General features: G+C 32.1%; 1 protein-coding gene across 1 annotated transcript; it reads right to left on the reverse strand.

The window, feature by feature from the left end:
- Positions 1-5885: 5885 nt before the first annotated feature.
- Positions 5886-16563, reverse strand: LOC132725599 (actin remodeling regulator NHS-like). The gene is made up of 3 exons (XM_060710742.1): positions 16560-16563; positions 15727-15868; positions 5886-11919 (listed from the first exon to the last, which is right to left on the reverse strand). Exons 1-3 carry the CDS (start codon positions 16561-16563, stop codon positions 8505-8507), a joined length of 3561 nt encoding a protein of 1186 aa, XP_060566725.1. The 3' UTR covers positions 5886-8504.
- Positions 16564-16955: the final 392 nt, after the last annotated feature.

Here is a 16955-nt window from a genome sequence, read left to right on the forward strand (position 1 = left end):
ATTATTGATCATTAATAATTGAGCTGTGTCACGACAAAACAATGATAGTGGGTTTGCGACCAGCATGGATCCAGACCAGCTTGCGCAGTCTGATCAGGATCCATGCTGTTCGCTATCAGTTTCTCTACTTGTTATAGGATTTGTAAATGAACAGCATGGATTCTGATCAGACTGCGCGGATGCACAGTCTGGTCTGGATCCATTCTGGTCGCAAACCCATTATGTTGGTTTTGTCGTAACTCGGCTATTATTTTGTTCCAGAACATTATATTATCTTTATGTACAATATTCATATGTATTAAATATTACAGACATTCTATGTTACAACTCTTTCAAGAATTATGGGAACAATGTAATTTCATTGTTAGTAATTCTTTTAAAAATATCTTATAAGACATAGCTTTATACCCTTTAATGACATTTTTTCTAGAACATAAAGAAATCTTACTGATTCAATATACATAGCTTCAACATTGGAATGGCATAAGGCAAGTCAACATTTTGTCAGGCCTTATTTTAGAGAGACTCGGAGCATCTTTGTAAGCAACGTATTTTTATGTCCATTTTACAATGATAAATATTCATTAAACATTGATCTAATCTTGTTTTATGAAATTATATGTTTTAAATATGTTTCTGATAATTTATTGATATTTTGTATGAAAAATAAAATAATATTATGACTGTCTGAATGTCTGCCTTTGTTTATTGAATTACAATGTATAGCAATGTTTGATTGATTAATTTGTATGTTGATCAAAGAAAGATCTTTTGAGTACAATTAGTCTTGAATACCTCTACCAATTGTCAACTTCATTTGTTTGGTATGTTCCAGTTTTAATATGCCTTAAGGTAACCAGTTGTATTATGGTACGGCACTTGTCCTCAATTATGTCCCTAAGCCACATAGATGACCTATCAATAACTTGAGAATTACTATGTTAGGTGTGCTGTCTTCATACTTAGAATAATGGATGTTCATTGCTAGAAGATGACCCCTATAAAATAATAGTATTGATTTTGAAGTCAAAGGTCAAGTACACACTGACACTTGTAAAATTCTCGTCTGCTCAATAACTGGTTTGTGAAACTGGGTAAGGACATTGCCCATGGCCAGTAGATAATTATACCCCCACAAACAAAGTTAAGGGGGGGTATGTAGCAGTCAACTTGTCAGTTGGTAAGTCTGTCCCCATCATGGTTTCTGACGATAACTCTAGTTTGGAATGAGGTTTTGTAATCAAACTTGGTATATAGCAACCTAATGTGTGGAAACCTCGGTTGGCCCCTTTGGTCAAGGTCACTATCACTTAAAATAGAAAAATGGTTTCTGGACAATAACTAGAGTTAGGAATAAGATATTGTAATCAAACTTCGTGTATAGCAAGTTTATATGAAGATCTTGGTTGGGATTGCAATTTATTGAAATAATTCTTTGTACACAGTTGATACTTCATTTACTATAGGTTGAGATCAGACCACTTTGCTGGTGTGGGTATTAATCACCTTCAGTGATAGCTTTAGTTCATATTGAGGAGGTAATTAGGTGGAATAATAAGGTCACCTAGAAACAAAGTCCTTGTCCTCTCATTTACTTGTGGAGATATAAGACTTGGTTTATGAAGCTTGGTAGACATTGCCAATAGAAGGTTGATGACCTCTGTTGATTTTAAGGCCATAAGTCAAGGTCACACTTTTGCTTTTGGGATCAGTAAGTCAAAGGTCAAAATCCTTGTCCAATCAATAGCTTGTTCTGGTTGTTTCCATTTATTTTTCAATTGAGCTTGATCACATTTCAACAGAGTACATCTTGCAGCACATACTTTGGAATAAAATGCTCTGACAAACAGAGCTTTTGTACCTAGTAGTTGAATAAAGATACTTTGATGTTGTACCATAATGTTGTGTTGGAATCCCTCACCGCTGTAGGTTCCAATCCTGACCGGGACTTGGGATTTTTGCATGCGAGGCAGCTATAAAGCTAGCTTCAGAACTTTGGTGGTTCTAGTACTCAGATGCCCGTTTGTGGCTGAAATAATGCATGGAAGGGCATGTGAGGTCTTCCTCCACCAGTAAAGCTGGAATGTTGCCATATGACCTATACTCACAGTCAGTGTGATGTATAACCCAATCAAAGGAACAAAACAAACTTTGATGTTGAAAGTTGATCTTTACAACTCGTACTACTAATCTGCACTTCAATTATCATACAGTCTCTATTTTTCTGCAAATTTATTTTGCAGTTCTTCACATCACCATGTAGTCCTTAAAGGGACTCAACTGAGGTTTTTTGACATGACGGGACTGGAAATAATTTTTTGAGATTAATTATTACTCCATTTGATGTAGATCTATACTAATAACTTATGTACAAAATTTCAGATCATTACCTTGCTCCGTTTTTCCAGAATAATTATTATAATAGTGAAAAATGACCCAAAATTGAAAAGCGTTTTCAAATCGGACTGAGAATAGCACAAACATATGATTTTCAATGTATTTCTTCAAAATTTTTGGTTATATTTTATTAATATTTATGTTTTAAGTGCTCATGTTTATCTATGTGAAAAATTAAAATTTCATGTTTTTAGGCTTATAAACCTCCTTTAACACCTCATTATACAGTTGACAGACTAGTTTAAGCTTTATCATACAGAAATCCGATCAATTATCAATAGCACAGTTCCTGGTTCATGGCAGGGCAAGTCCATTATTCAGACTTGGTTTTAATAAATCTACATGTACTTTAGTTTGATTGTTATGAAAAGTTGAACCTTAATCCAACCACTCAGACCTTCCGAGTCCACTTCCAGGAACAAACCAGTACTTGTTGCCACCATGCCACATGGTTGAGGACCCAGTAGGGAACAAACCCATGATCCCTGGGTTGAGAGGCAGACACCTTAACAGTTCATAACCATAAGGCCTATGCTCTCATTTAGATGTGTAAAAGATGTTTTTGCTTCCTTGGCAAAATGTCATTAAGAGTAAAAAATATTCAGAAGGAAATATGGCTGACAAACTCTTAGCATTATAAGTCTTAGCCTGCTGGCAGGTACAAAATCGGTGCCGTCTGCTCATAGTCATATACTGTTCATTAAGGAGCTTTTTTAAAATTTCCCCCAAATCTGATGAATGCTTTAGCCCAGATTTAAAGCTGGACAAGTCCATTTATGATATTTAGGGAGGTAAGGGTTTAAGTCTTAAGTCAATATTCGAGACAAAACATTAATGAATATAAGCCTAGGTATTGGTTTCAAAAAGATTTAAAGAACAAAGATAACACAAAGTTGTACTAAAATATTTATTTTGTTTTTTCATTTTAAAATGTGTCTTTGGATACAGTTGATGAAAGATTGCAACAAATACAAAATTCATGAATTTTAAAATGTTTATAAACATGAAGGTATGGGGGTGGAAACGGAATATATAATGGGATGGTAAAGGTTTTAATGGTATGAGCAAAATCACCTGTAAATTAGATGATCAATGCGAAGATGTTGTTTTTTGATTCATGATTTTTTTTATAAATAAATGATGATAAATTTACAAAATTCAACAATGCTATGATAAAAACTTGTAAGTCATTAATCACTTATGAAACAAAAACCTGTACACAATTATAACAACTCAAAAAACAAAAATCTGTACAATTCTAATTGTTTTAACTAAAACAAAAGACCGTCTTTCCGTAACCAAATAAAAACTGTTACTTTGATTGATTTTAGTCAACTCCTATTGTAGTCAACTGACATTTCATATCAATTTTACATTTCAAAGTCTGTATCTCAATTTGTATTACTAAAATTCATCATTGATTGTCCTAGATTCGACCCTGTCCTTGATTCTGCACAAACTTTATGTCCTTAATTAAGAAGCCTTGTGAGATGCAAGAATAAAATCTTTTTTTTTTTCACATTTCAACCAAAAAACTTTACGGAAGAACAAACTACTGGTAAGATTTTTTTTGTCACGTCTTTGTAAATTTTATGTATTGACAAATGTCCGTCAACAAAGAAGTGTGAATAAGTAAAATATAGAGAGTGCATAAAACTTTCACTGTGAAGGAACCTTTGGTGTTGAATCATGGTCACCCGAGGGTATAACAACCAAGAAAACCACAAAATAACCATAATTATTATTAAAGGGAGAACGAAAATGTTAAAGGGAAACTTAAACATCGCAACTTTGTCCCAAATTTTGCACTGTAATTTTGTACACTTAACCAAAAAACAAACTTTGGTTCAAAATTAATAAACATTATGTTCAAGATTTTCAGAAACTCCTAGTACTTTAATTAAATGTGAAAAAAATAAAAAAAAAAAAAAATTTCAAAACATTCAAAGTTTTATAAGCACAGTTCATTTCAATTATAAGAGTCAGGCCTAATGTCTCAAAGAATGTCCAAAAGAATGATTAACTCTTTATTTAATATAATTGCATAAAAAAATGTAATTTTTTTTTTTAAATCACCAAATTTCAAAAAAATGGCCAAAAAAATCATCTTTAACAATACTACTGCAGACACTTATGCCTTGTACACACAAGTCTAAATCTAAAACAAAAGCTATTTAAAATACTATGGAATGTTAAAAGGAAAAGATATGCATGACAAAATGATATGTTCTATCCTAAAGTTCTGAACACAAAATAAAAACAAGAGGGCCATGATGGCCCTGAGGTCGCTCACCTGTATAGTGGCCCCCGCAGCAGGGCCAGCTTAAACCCTAGGGCTTTTATTTGAACAAACTTGGAAGACACCCATTAGAAGATGTTTCATGTTGTTTAGTTTTTACTACACACATATAATGAAAAACAATGACCTGCCCCCCCCCCCTCCGGCAGGGCCAATTTTAACCCAATTGCTTTTATTTGAACAAACTTGGTAGACACCCATAAGAAGATGTTTCATGCTAAATATCTAAGCTCTAGCTCATTGGGTTTTTTAAAAGAAGATATTTTATGTTTTTACTATACAAATATATCTAAAATCAATGACACCCGGGGCGGGGCCAATTTTGACCCCAGGGCTTTTATTTGAACAAACTTTGTAGACACTTACTAGAAGATGTTTCATGCTTAATGTCTAAACTCTAGCTATTTGGGTTTTTTCATAGAAGATTTTTGAAGTTTTTGCTATACACATATAAGGAAAATCAATGACCCCCTGGGGCGGGGCCAATTTTGATCCCAGGGCTTTTATTTGAACAAACTTGGTAGACACTCACTAGAAGATGCTTCATGCCAAATATCTAAGCTCTAGCTCTTTGGGTTTTTTAAAAGAAGATATTTAAAGTTTTTTCTTTCGGTTGCCATGGCAACCACAGTTCTGCATGGAATTAAATTCTTTGAACAATTTTTAAAGGTGACCACCAAAGGAACATTCCTGTGAAGTTTGGATGAAATTGGCTTAGTGGTTTATGAGGAGATGTCATTTAAAGTAAAAGTTTACGGACGGACGACGGACAGACGGATGGCTGGACGACGGACGAACGCCGGACGAAAAGCGATCACAAAAGCTCACCCTGTCACTTTGTGACAGGTGAGCTAACAATGACATCAACATAACAAAAAAGGCTCTAAGTTTCTCCACGGAAAATATTTCATTGGTTGCAAAAAAATTACAATTATAACAAAGATGTTAATATATTTTTTATTATGCCATCATTATTCATTATTATTTTACAACCAAGAACTTAAACAAATTCTTTATTTTGTCCACTTGCAATATCTTTATCTTAATAAAAATTGAGGAAACCTTGTTTGTGGGAGCTAAGGTATACCTTATGATGCTGAATTTCTTGATTGAACTTTTAGAGCGTTCATTTTTGGAACTGACCAATTTTGGGAATATAATCATGAAATTTTATAGCTGGTCATTCAACAGTCTTAACCGTAATAACCTGCTGAATTTCTTAAATGGACTTGTCCAGCTTGCATTTTTGGAAATGTCCATTATCAATTTTAGGGATGTTAAGAGGATAAGTTATTCTTCCAACAGTATAGAGCCAAGTCAGACAGCAGACTAGGCAGCAAAGAGTAACAACTTTCGGTTCTAACAGGGTTAGGGTTAAAGAATGTGAAGGTTGGACAGGCTCTATACTGATTGAATAGTTATATTCATTCTATTTTGGTTTAATTACTTCAGTCATTGGTAGAATAATAGGGAAAGATTATTTCAGTGAATCGAAAAAACGTGTTTTATCACTTGCGATCAATAACAATAATAATAATGACTTTATTTAAACAGCCAACACAGTTTAGTTTATACTAATTTATTGTCATTTGATTGTGTTGGAAGCTATTAACTTATTAAAATATGCTTTGAAGCAGCACAGTTAGGCAAGCCCAGTCTTCTCTATAAGCCAGTAAAGGACTGAATACTTTATTTGTTAACCAACTTTTCAGTAACTTTCAGACATATCAAGAGCTATCTCATTTTAAAGTGTGTCGTTAATCAAAATGATTTAAAGATAACATTTTGACAGCAAAATGATCTTGTAAACAAATCCTATGCTACAAGTTTAAAACCTGCATGTCAGTGCAGTTTGACAAGCTGTTTAGTTTAATTTATTTTCTCACAATGAAATCCATTCAAGCGGACATTTGTCCTTAATTCAAGGCTGGACCGTCCCCAGTATTTACCAAGGCAATTTACTGTGTACCAGTATCAGTAAATATTGAATGTGTGGTGTATAGAATGTGTACTGTGGGTTCCGACGATGGGGCCAGCCTAGACAAGTCAATTAAACATCTTTAGCAGGGCAAGAAATTGAACATGTTCACTTCTGAAAAGGCATTGTTTGTGAGTTTGATATAAATTACCGTAAAACAAAATTCACAGCCTGTAACATAAAATATCAAAATTTAAATTAAAGCTAAAAAATTATCTGAAATCATTGTTTATTTTAAAAATTTATTTTTATAAAATGTGATATAAATTTCATTCTAGCACTTTTTTTGCACATAATAATTCTTAACACATATGGGCAATATTTATTTACACATAGAAAATGTCATCAACACATGTATCATAAACTATGTAAAATATGTATACACAGATTCAACCACATATACAAACAACATTCAAATATGTCAACATTACTTTATACAAAAACATATAAACAATATAGATTATGAAATATTTCAATAAAATATATGATTTTTAGAGACAGATAGAGTCTTAGTATAAACAGTTTAAAATCATTGTAAAACTGTTCTCAAAAATCACATCTATGGCAATATATATGTTTTAAAACAAAATGTTATTAATTGCAAATAATATGAACTTGACAACTAAATTGTTAACATGAACAAGAGCACTGCATGGGGTGTTAATGCTTGTCTGTTAAAATAGCCACTTTTGACAAAAATTCCAAGTTAAAAAGGGGCATAACTCTAAAATATACCTTTCAGAGTTATGCCCCTTGTCTTACAACTGCCTATTGTCATAACTAGCAAGTATTCCAAGTTTCATATTGATACCTTTAAAATTGTTTGAGTATTGGCCTACATTAAAGTTTTCGCATGACAACAATGCCAACAACAAAGCAGACGACGCCAACACCACAGCGATCGTAATAGCTCGACTGTTTCTCGGAAACAGTCAAGTAAAAAATGAATATTGCTTTAGAAAATGATTGATATTGTAAATAAGTATTACTTGCATGCCCATCACATATAACAAAACACTTATCCTCTTATTCAACAGAAGAACTACATTTATTTTTCAAATACTTATTTTAAGACTGATCGGAAATATTTAATTCTCTAAATCGAAATAACCAACTATATGATGAATTACGAACAAGGTCTGTATTTTAACATTCATATCTTAATTATTTTGCATAATTTTTATACAACATACATTTTCTGTGGAGTTTCTGAGATTTTTGGAATAACCCTCTAAATTGAAGAAAAACTAATATATGTGGTATAATTATATCCCAAACCTATCCCCACCCAAACTTGGAAAAGGTCAATAAAGTAAGAAAAAGCATTTCATAATTGGGTATTTACAATTATTTTTATCATTTGTAAGGTAAAATGAATCCTTTTCCACTTAGTCAAAATTAAAAAGACTTAAAATTTTAGAGAAACACTATAGACCAAAATTAAGTTTAACTGGCCAGGGCTGTTATAGCTTTATTTAAATTTAAAAACCAAATCATTAGATGAATGTGTCTATCAGCTGATATTTTAATCAACACTTCAGACTCATCATTCAATCTATCAATTTTCTTTACATTTTTTTATTTTTTAATAAAGATACTATCATTTAATTATATTTTAAACAATGACAAAATTTTGTTCACCTTCAAGTTTCATGTTATGAAAAAACAATAAAACAAAACTCAAAACAGTTATAATCCACAAACAAAACACTAACACGGGAAACTTAAACTCAACAAAAAAGATGCCATAAAAAATCATATTATACATGTACACATTGCTTTTCTTTTCTAAATTGAAAACTTGTTAATTTGTTTTTCCATGATAAAGAATCATACTTGTGAAAACCTCCAATTGTCTTCAATTTCAATATCTTTGCCCGACTTAGATTTTTTCATTTTGACAGTATTAGCATTTGCATCTTTCACTGTACCATTAATGAGACCAAATTTTGATTTTGAAATGTTTGAGATATTTTTAGAATAATCTAAAGAAGTCATGTCCAAATCTGCCGCATTTGAGAAATCTTCAGTGTCTTCAAATATAGGATCAAACTGAATGTAAGTAGAGGATCGGTTTGGGTTATTCTTCCCTGATTTTTTCGATTCACCATTAATGTCAACAGTTGCTACCACTTGAATTGGATCAATGTCTTGCTTAAAGCACTGTCGGATTCGACCATCATTTTTCGTCTGCTGCGGCTGAGATGACGGTCTGCTAAGTGAATGAGAGTTTGGCCCCATTGCTTGAGGGGCAGGTTTGGAATCCCTATTTCTGAGCTGAACCGCAGATTTACTTTCTCTGATCACCGGTTTAGGGTTTATATCTTTCACCTGATCTACATCAGTTATACCCATTCTCCTAACATCTCTTCCAGACATAAGCTTATTATCGTCCATACCTAATGCATCCAGTTTTGAATTTAACATTGACGGAATTTCGTCATTGACAGCAACTCTATATGACGTATTGCGATTCAATATTTCCGTACCTAAACCGTTAGTATTTCTCACCGCGATTCTATATGAATCAGCTCTACTCATGACATCATCGTCAACACCATTACTATACGCTCTGTTTGGACTCATATCCATAGCAACACGGAATGGTCCACTTTTTCTTGAAGGCGGTAGCATTGGCATACTTTTACTTTGATGCATAGCGTTTCTACCTGAACCTTCACTGCTTTTATTTTTCAAAGCTACACGATACGAATCTGACCGAGATGAAACATGTCCATTATCGCTGATACTGGTCGGAGAGGTACGCGATTGTCTTTTCATATACTGACTGTTTGCACTGTTTTGCCCTGAGTTGTAACTTGAATTTGATAACAATACAGAATTAAATCCTAATGGACATGAGTTTGAGGAAGACATGGAATTTTGTGATTTATAATGGCTTTGATTAGAACTCACACCTTGACGGGTGTCATTTAATGGCACATTTCTTATTTGAACAGATGTTGACACATCACTTGGCAACGATCGTCTATTAGTAGCATTCAGATTTCTGTATGATGGCTCTTTACGAGTATCTGCCCGACTCCTTCGACCTTGCTGACGTTGACCTGACATTGTTGGTGATTCTCTGGATGTCGGGGTACCAGAATTTCGTGTAACTGGCGTTGACCTTGACCCCATTGTAGAGTCAAAAGACATCTGAGTTACATTTGTTAGGTCATTTCCTGTTGAGTCAAGTGACCGTCTGCCTGGCGTTTGTTTAGATGATGAGTAAGAGGTATCAGGTGTTCGGAAACTTCCGAATGATTGTTTAGCATCAACTTGTTGAGCACTATTATAACCTCGACTGTTATGCTGTGTAACAATAGAAACAGTTTCTGTTGCCCCGTTAGATTTTCTAGACCTGGCATTTTTACTGTATTGATTCATATGTAAACTTGTATTCACCTGATAAGTGTCATTTTCTAATTCATTAGTCGGTGTTTTTCTCATATCCAATAAAGAATCCATTGATCCCGAAGGTGTACTACTAATTGAAAAGTCCATGTTAGAAAGGTTTGGTGAGCTACACGGGCTTGACATTGACATGTACGTGGAATTACCATTCAAACCTTCAGATGATGCTAAAGAGTTCAAACTTTCAGCAGATTTCAAAGATTGCATATCCATGTAACCAGAATTACTAGAATCTGTTGATGTTACTGAATTCTGACGACTTGGGTCTTTCGGTGCCATTACTGGGCTTACAGCATATAAACTTGGTGACGTTTGTTTCTCCGTCACTTGACTTGACGGCACTTGTGGAGTAGACTGAGCACTTGGTTTATTGGCGGTAGATGCGTATATCATTTGTCTTCCACCGGATTCTGGTGTTTTATTACTCTCTGACCTCTGGCTTCTTCTATCTGACCCCTGACTTAACCTATCACCAGATTTTGACCTTGACCTTGGTGTCACAGTTATAACTGGTTGGTATTTTGATGGAATACCTGACTGATTATTATTTCCCTGACTATTCTTTGAGTTTTCTATTGGTATAGAAAGAATGTAACTTTGATCTTGTGATGGAGGAGTTTGAAATGAGCTCATAAATGGTCCATTATTAGTTTCACTAGATGAAGAGCTTGTAGGGGAGGGCAATGGCATCTGAACAGAATTTTCTGCACCTTCTCTGAATAAATTCACAATAGGAGCAAAATTAAGAGTTTTCTGAGGTCTCACTCCATCAAATTGTTTTTCAGGAGTTTTCAAAATTCCAGAAGTAGGATTGTTCTTATGGGATCTTGGCCATGATTGATAACCGACTGCACTTTTTGTTGATCCTGTTTCCTTACTACGAGGTAAAGTCAGAGAATCATACCCTTGATCAGTACATTCTAACGCTGATTTAGAATGTTTCAAGGATGAGAAACTATTGTCACTTTTTGACGAATCAAGAGAACTTCCAGTCTGGAATGAAAGGTACGAAAATCCGGAAGTTTCCCTTAAATCTGACAGTCCTAGTTCACTTACAGTCTCACTGAGTCCTTTCTCTTTGTTTCTTATATTCCTTGATTCAGGTGAACTTTCGTCATCACTTGTAGACATAGCAACTAATGACGGGAATCCTGTTGAGGATAGATTAGTTTTATCATGCACACGAGTAAACACTGCCTCTGCATCAGATTCTGACACTGTGGAATCCTGGGATGGGAAGGAATGTAACTCTGGAGTTTTGAGAAAAGTTACCTCCCCTGTTGATTTTTGTGATGAAGTTCTCACTGGTGGGGTGGGTGGGATAACTTTGCTTAGCACTTTTGTATGTGAATTTTTTCTTAATCCAGCAAATTTGTCACTATCACCAAAAGGCCTGTGAATAACACTTTCTGCACTACAAACACTTGCGCTATCTTTTGTAGGGGAAAAGTCTATATCCTCCTCATCAACTAATGTATTTGTGCTCTTTTTCAAGCCACTATCGTTATGAAAAGATGTATAAAATCCTTCCTGATCTACTGAATACACTGAACATTCTTCATCTCCGAGGGCTTTAGGTTGTCCCTCTGCTAGCATAAGATCGAGAGCTAAAATGTTCTGTCTTGTCAATTTCGATAACGTTGAAGACTTATCTTTGCTCTCGGCCTCTTCACGTTTGGCAGCACGCACAGCGAGACTCTGGATCCAGGCTTCAGTATCAAGCTGTGTGAAATCAGATTTTGGATTTCCAATGGAGATTGAATCGCCAGTTACGGTACTCTGACTATCTGCGGCATAACCAGCTGTACTTGTACCATCAGTTACACAACTGAAAATATATTTAAAAAATTTAGTTACACAACTGAAAATACATAAACTTATTCCATTTGTATCTAAATATTATAGACAGAAAACACAGTTTAATCAAATAATGAAATAGCATCTCCTAGCCTAAAACCCAAGACTATGTTTAAGCTTCTATCAAACCAGATTTTGATTCACTTTCCAAATTTGTTATTGCAATAATATTAATACGCCCTTATTTCAATAAAATACCAAATATTTTTTAATCTCTGTAAAAAATAATATTTATTTTCTTTTTTTTTTAATGAAATTGTAAATTTTTACCCACAAAATACAAATATTAAAATATTTAACAGGTCTTAAACAATAGAATCCTTTCAATAAAAGTCAAGCATCACTACCTAACATTCCTTACATTCCAGACACTTCATACAAAATAAATATAATATTCTTGATGTTAAAAAAAACTATTTCAGAAAGAATCAGTCTTTATTGATCTATTCCTCTTCAAATTACATCCAAACAATATTTTATCTATTCCAAACTTTACTGCAAAATCTTCATAATAATCTAGTATTATAATGATCTTTTATGTGTGATCAAATCCACCTTAGTAAGAATAAGGCACATATTTATTTTAAATGAAAAATAATCAAGTGGAAAAAAATATGCAACTGAGATAATTACGATCAGATCTTTATCATGATTGGTTCAATGATATCATTGTAATGTTTCAAGGTCATTGTCTGGTGACCTGAATAATGATTGGACATTTGACATGAAGCTCCGCCCTAAGGGCATAATTTGTGCATCATTTTCATTATAGTAGGATATTTAACCTGTCTAGGTGACTATTATCATATTTCTGTAATTTAAGAAGACAAAAATCTGCACAATGTTTTTTTATCATGATTGGTATCATTCTATACATGTATATGAAATAGGATTAAAATTTGGTTATTTATAAGTTTGGCCTTATTTGATTAAATATTTGCTTTACTGGTAAATTTGTAGAAAAATTTATAGCCAAACTGATATGATCACTGCTATAAATATACATCAGGCCTCATTTCATATCAGGATATTTTTTCACAATAGTGAATACACTTGAAGTAAAAAAAAACTGTATCTTACTGAACAATTATTATAATTATAAATTACTCTGTTTCTTCAAAAACCAAATATATGTCAAAAAAATCCAAAATCAAATACTGTATATGCAAACAAAAATTTATAGTCAAATGTGCATGCCCGCCTCAAAATAAATATAATATGCCAAAACAATTTATAATCAAAGATCATGGTCTTTTGTTTACACAAAAGTAAAAATACTGCAAAATATCAGTACTGCAAAAACATTTTGCAAGGAAACTATAAATAATTTGTGCTTCTTTTTGGCCTATGAATAAAGTTGTGGACTCCTAAGTAAGGTATTTTATAACAATGTATATTGTTTATTAACAATGTGTATTGTTTAATATCAATGTCAGAGGACAAAAGACAACAAATATAACATATATTAAACATCAATTCTGTTATTTGGAAATAACGGAAGTCTGGATAAAACAGATGGGCCCATATAGAAAACAGATGTTTTATTGTCCATATTTCTGCAGTAACAATATCGTTATAGCCTGTGTTAATATTATAATTATCTTATGATACTATTAATTTTTCTGCATCTATTTTATTATTTATTGCCTAAGAAGACAATGGACAGGACTGTCTTGATCTGTATCTGTATAACAGTGATTTTTTGTTTGTTTTTATTACAAGACGTCTAGTCTACCTAAACAAGAAATCCCTAATAAACCTATGCTGCTCACCTTAAAAATATTTTAAAAAAAAAAGTTTATTGCAAATTTTTATTTCACTTGCAATAATCACTTTTAGAAAATATTCGTTTTCACAGTAGACCTCTAAATGAGATAAACATTTATATTTCATATCTACTCTAAATAAAACAAAAAATACCCTCTACATAAAATCATGTATTGCTCTATCATACTGAATACACATCTTAATCCTAAAAGTACTTAATCTCAATCAAGCATATAGTTGTGGATTTTTATTTTGTTAATTAATATATTGTGCTAATTCATTGTAATATAGATTAATGTATATTAATGTTATCTAAACATGTTTCTATAATTCTTAACACCAGACAATGTAATTGATAAATGCAGATAATGTAATAAAACATTTGATTTTCTATTGTCATTACGGTAATGTATGGACAGCAAAAATTAAAGTAAAATAAGTGTTAATCGTTAAACCTGACCACACTCAATAGCTTAAATGGACTTGTCCATCTTTCAATCTGAACAAAACAATTAATCATTTTTAGTAAGTACTGATTGGAATAGTGAACAGTGCAGACCATGATCAGTTGGTTCGGATGTGCTGGCTTATTTTGGTCTGCACTGGTTGCATGGGTAAATAGCTGGCCAAAGTGAAACACAAGCCTATCATTTCTAGTTCTTCCAAATTAAAACCATTAAAAACAATTGTAACAGTTGTCATTTGCTAATTTACTAATTTCTTAAAGGATCTACATATACATGTATAATTGTATATACTGTACTGTAGTGCTCTAAAAAAAAAAGCAAGAAAAATTCTTAACATTTACACCTTTTTCAAAAACCTCTAAAAAGGTTAAATATACGTTGCATACACTGGTATGGCTATTATACAAGATTTATATAATATCCTCATTTAGTGAAATCATAAAATTTTTAAAAACATTAGTATCATTTTTTTTTAAAAATTGCAACTAAATTTTAATACAGTTAAAAATCAAATCCATTTTTAACAGATTTCTTTCTAAAAGTTGCACATCATTGTACAAAAACATACAATATAAACCATTATAAGATAATTTTAACTTACTTTTAAAATATTTTATTCCCATTTAAGTTCAGATAGCTTATAAAATGTCACATTAATACACAAAGTTTTGTTGAAGAATAAGACTTAAAATACTAGTCCAAATACTAGTCCAAAAATGTTATCCTTACTTAAAAACACATCAATGATGCTTACTAAATAGTTGAGCTACTATCTATAAGTAAAATCAAAGATAATTTTTGTTGTCATTTGTCAACATAGATGCCTATCTGAGTGAAGTTTTAAATGAAATACATTTTATCTGACAGATAATCTTTTAAATCTGTTTTATTTATCCAGGGGGTCATCTCAAGATTATTTTTATATAAGTCAGATTTTTCACTCAGATTCTTATTTCCTGACCTTTTTCTTTTTTCTAGGTTAACTTTTATTAAGATCTTGATGACAAAGAATTATATTGTTCAGTAACTTAATGCCATATAAAACACATAATATAATTTTTCATTAAAATCTAATTTTGTATGATTTTCTTTTTTTATTATGTTTTTTTTTTCCAACAATTGTTGTATTTAATTCACTACAAATGTTGAGTATTTGTACAAATCAGTATCTTGATGACAAAGAATTATATTGTTCAGTAAACTTAATGCCATATAAAACACTTAATATTTTTTTCTTAAAAACATTGACTATTTTTTTTTATATTTTTTTTTTTTAAATTGTTGTATTTAATTTTAATACAAATGTGGATTTTATTAGGCTGTGAATTTTAATTTTGTTCAAATTAGTTTTTTCCTTCCATGACTTCCATATAAGAAATTGATCAAGTGGTTGACAATATATTTTGTTTAATCTGACAGCATCAACAACTGAGAAACACATTACACACCTTACACCCTTCTTTATTAATTAGAAAATTATGGTTTGAAATAAAATGTTTAAATTAAGAAACACACTCATTTTAATAACTGAAGTCAGTACTTACTCATTTTCCTCCTCCAATGTAAGAGAGTCCCTGCCAGAGTCTTTTCCGAGTGAATACTGTGATGTGAATTTAAATCCCTCGCTGCGTAGGTCCGAGTCTAACGAATGTCGATTACTACTTGTTCCGCTCTGACTCCAGTTTCCTGAAAGAATGTCATATCGGGAAATAAACAATTGTTCTTATATAAATATAACATTTACTCTCAAAAATAATACTGCCTACTCAGCATTTTTTTTTAATCGGCACTTCACATATATTCTAAAATTTGAACAATTAATTATTTATAACTGGAAAATAAACAATTGACTTGAGTACGAAAATGTAACAACTTATTGTAGTACAGGATAAGTAGGCCCTACCTACATTGCACTTTACATATATTACTACTTTCCTAATATCCTATATAGATCTGAACAATTAATTAATTATAACATTGACGGAAGTCATTAACACTTTAAGAAGAATGTTTGTTTTCCGTGATGTAAAAAAAAAAATCACTCCCACACAGGATCTATATACTTATCAAAATGTAACACCTCCCTAATTCTACATCCGCACAGGACCTATATACTTATCAAAATGTAACACCTCCCTAATTCTACATCCGCACAGGACCTATATACTTATCAAAATGTAACACCTCCCTAATTCTATATCCGTTCTTGCCATAAGAAAATAATTCAAATGGTGTGATTACAATTTTTTATACTAGTCATTTGTACTTTTTTTGTAATGCCAGCCTAATTGTTAATCCATTTGTGTAAAAGAACACATTCTATAACATTATTTCTTTATTGATGATATCCAGAACTCAGCAAATACGGGTTTTTTACCCATCTTTAAATCCCAGGGATCAAACATTTACCATTACAGCTTCACGATGCACAACTTCTTCTCAATAGGAAGGTCAATGCATTGCACTGATTAACGGTTTGAAAAACCTATATTTGCCGAATTCCAAAGTATCCCCATAAGAACTTTTAAAATTTCATGTAAATTGTTACTTGTCTAATAATTAATGTAATTAAGACATCATAACCCCCATTTGCCTTAAATTTCAACTTAAAAATCCAATAAATAGAATAGCAAAATTTATACATTTTATTCTTGAACAATTAATTTTCAGATAACCCAAACTCAATTATAAACTTTAATTTAAAATCAATCTTACCTAAAACATTAATTGAATGACATACTTTAGATTTTAACTTAAATTAATTATTCCTCAA

This window comes from Ruditapes philippinarum, unplaced genomic scaffold, assembly GCF_026571515.1.
Source record: "Ruditapes philippinarum isolate M1 unplaced genomic scaffold, ASM2657151v2 ctg425_1_1_1_1, whole genome shotgun sequence".
In the NCBI taxonomy this organism is placed as follows: Eukaryota; Metazoa; Mollusca; class Bivalvia; order Venerida; family Veneridae; genus Ruditapes; species Ruditapes philippinarum.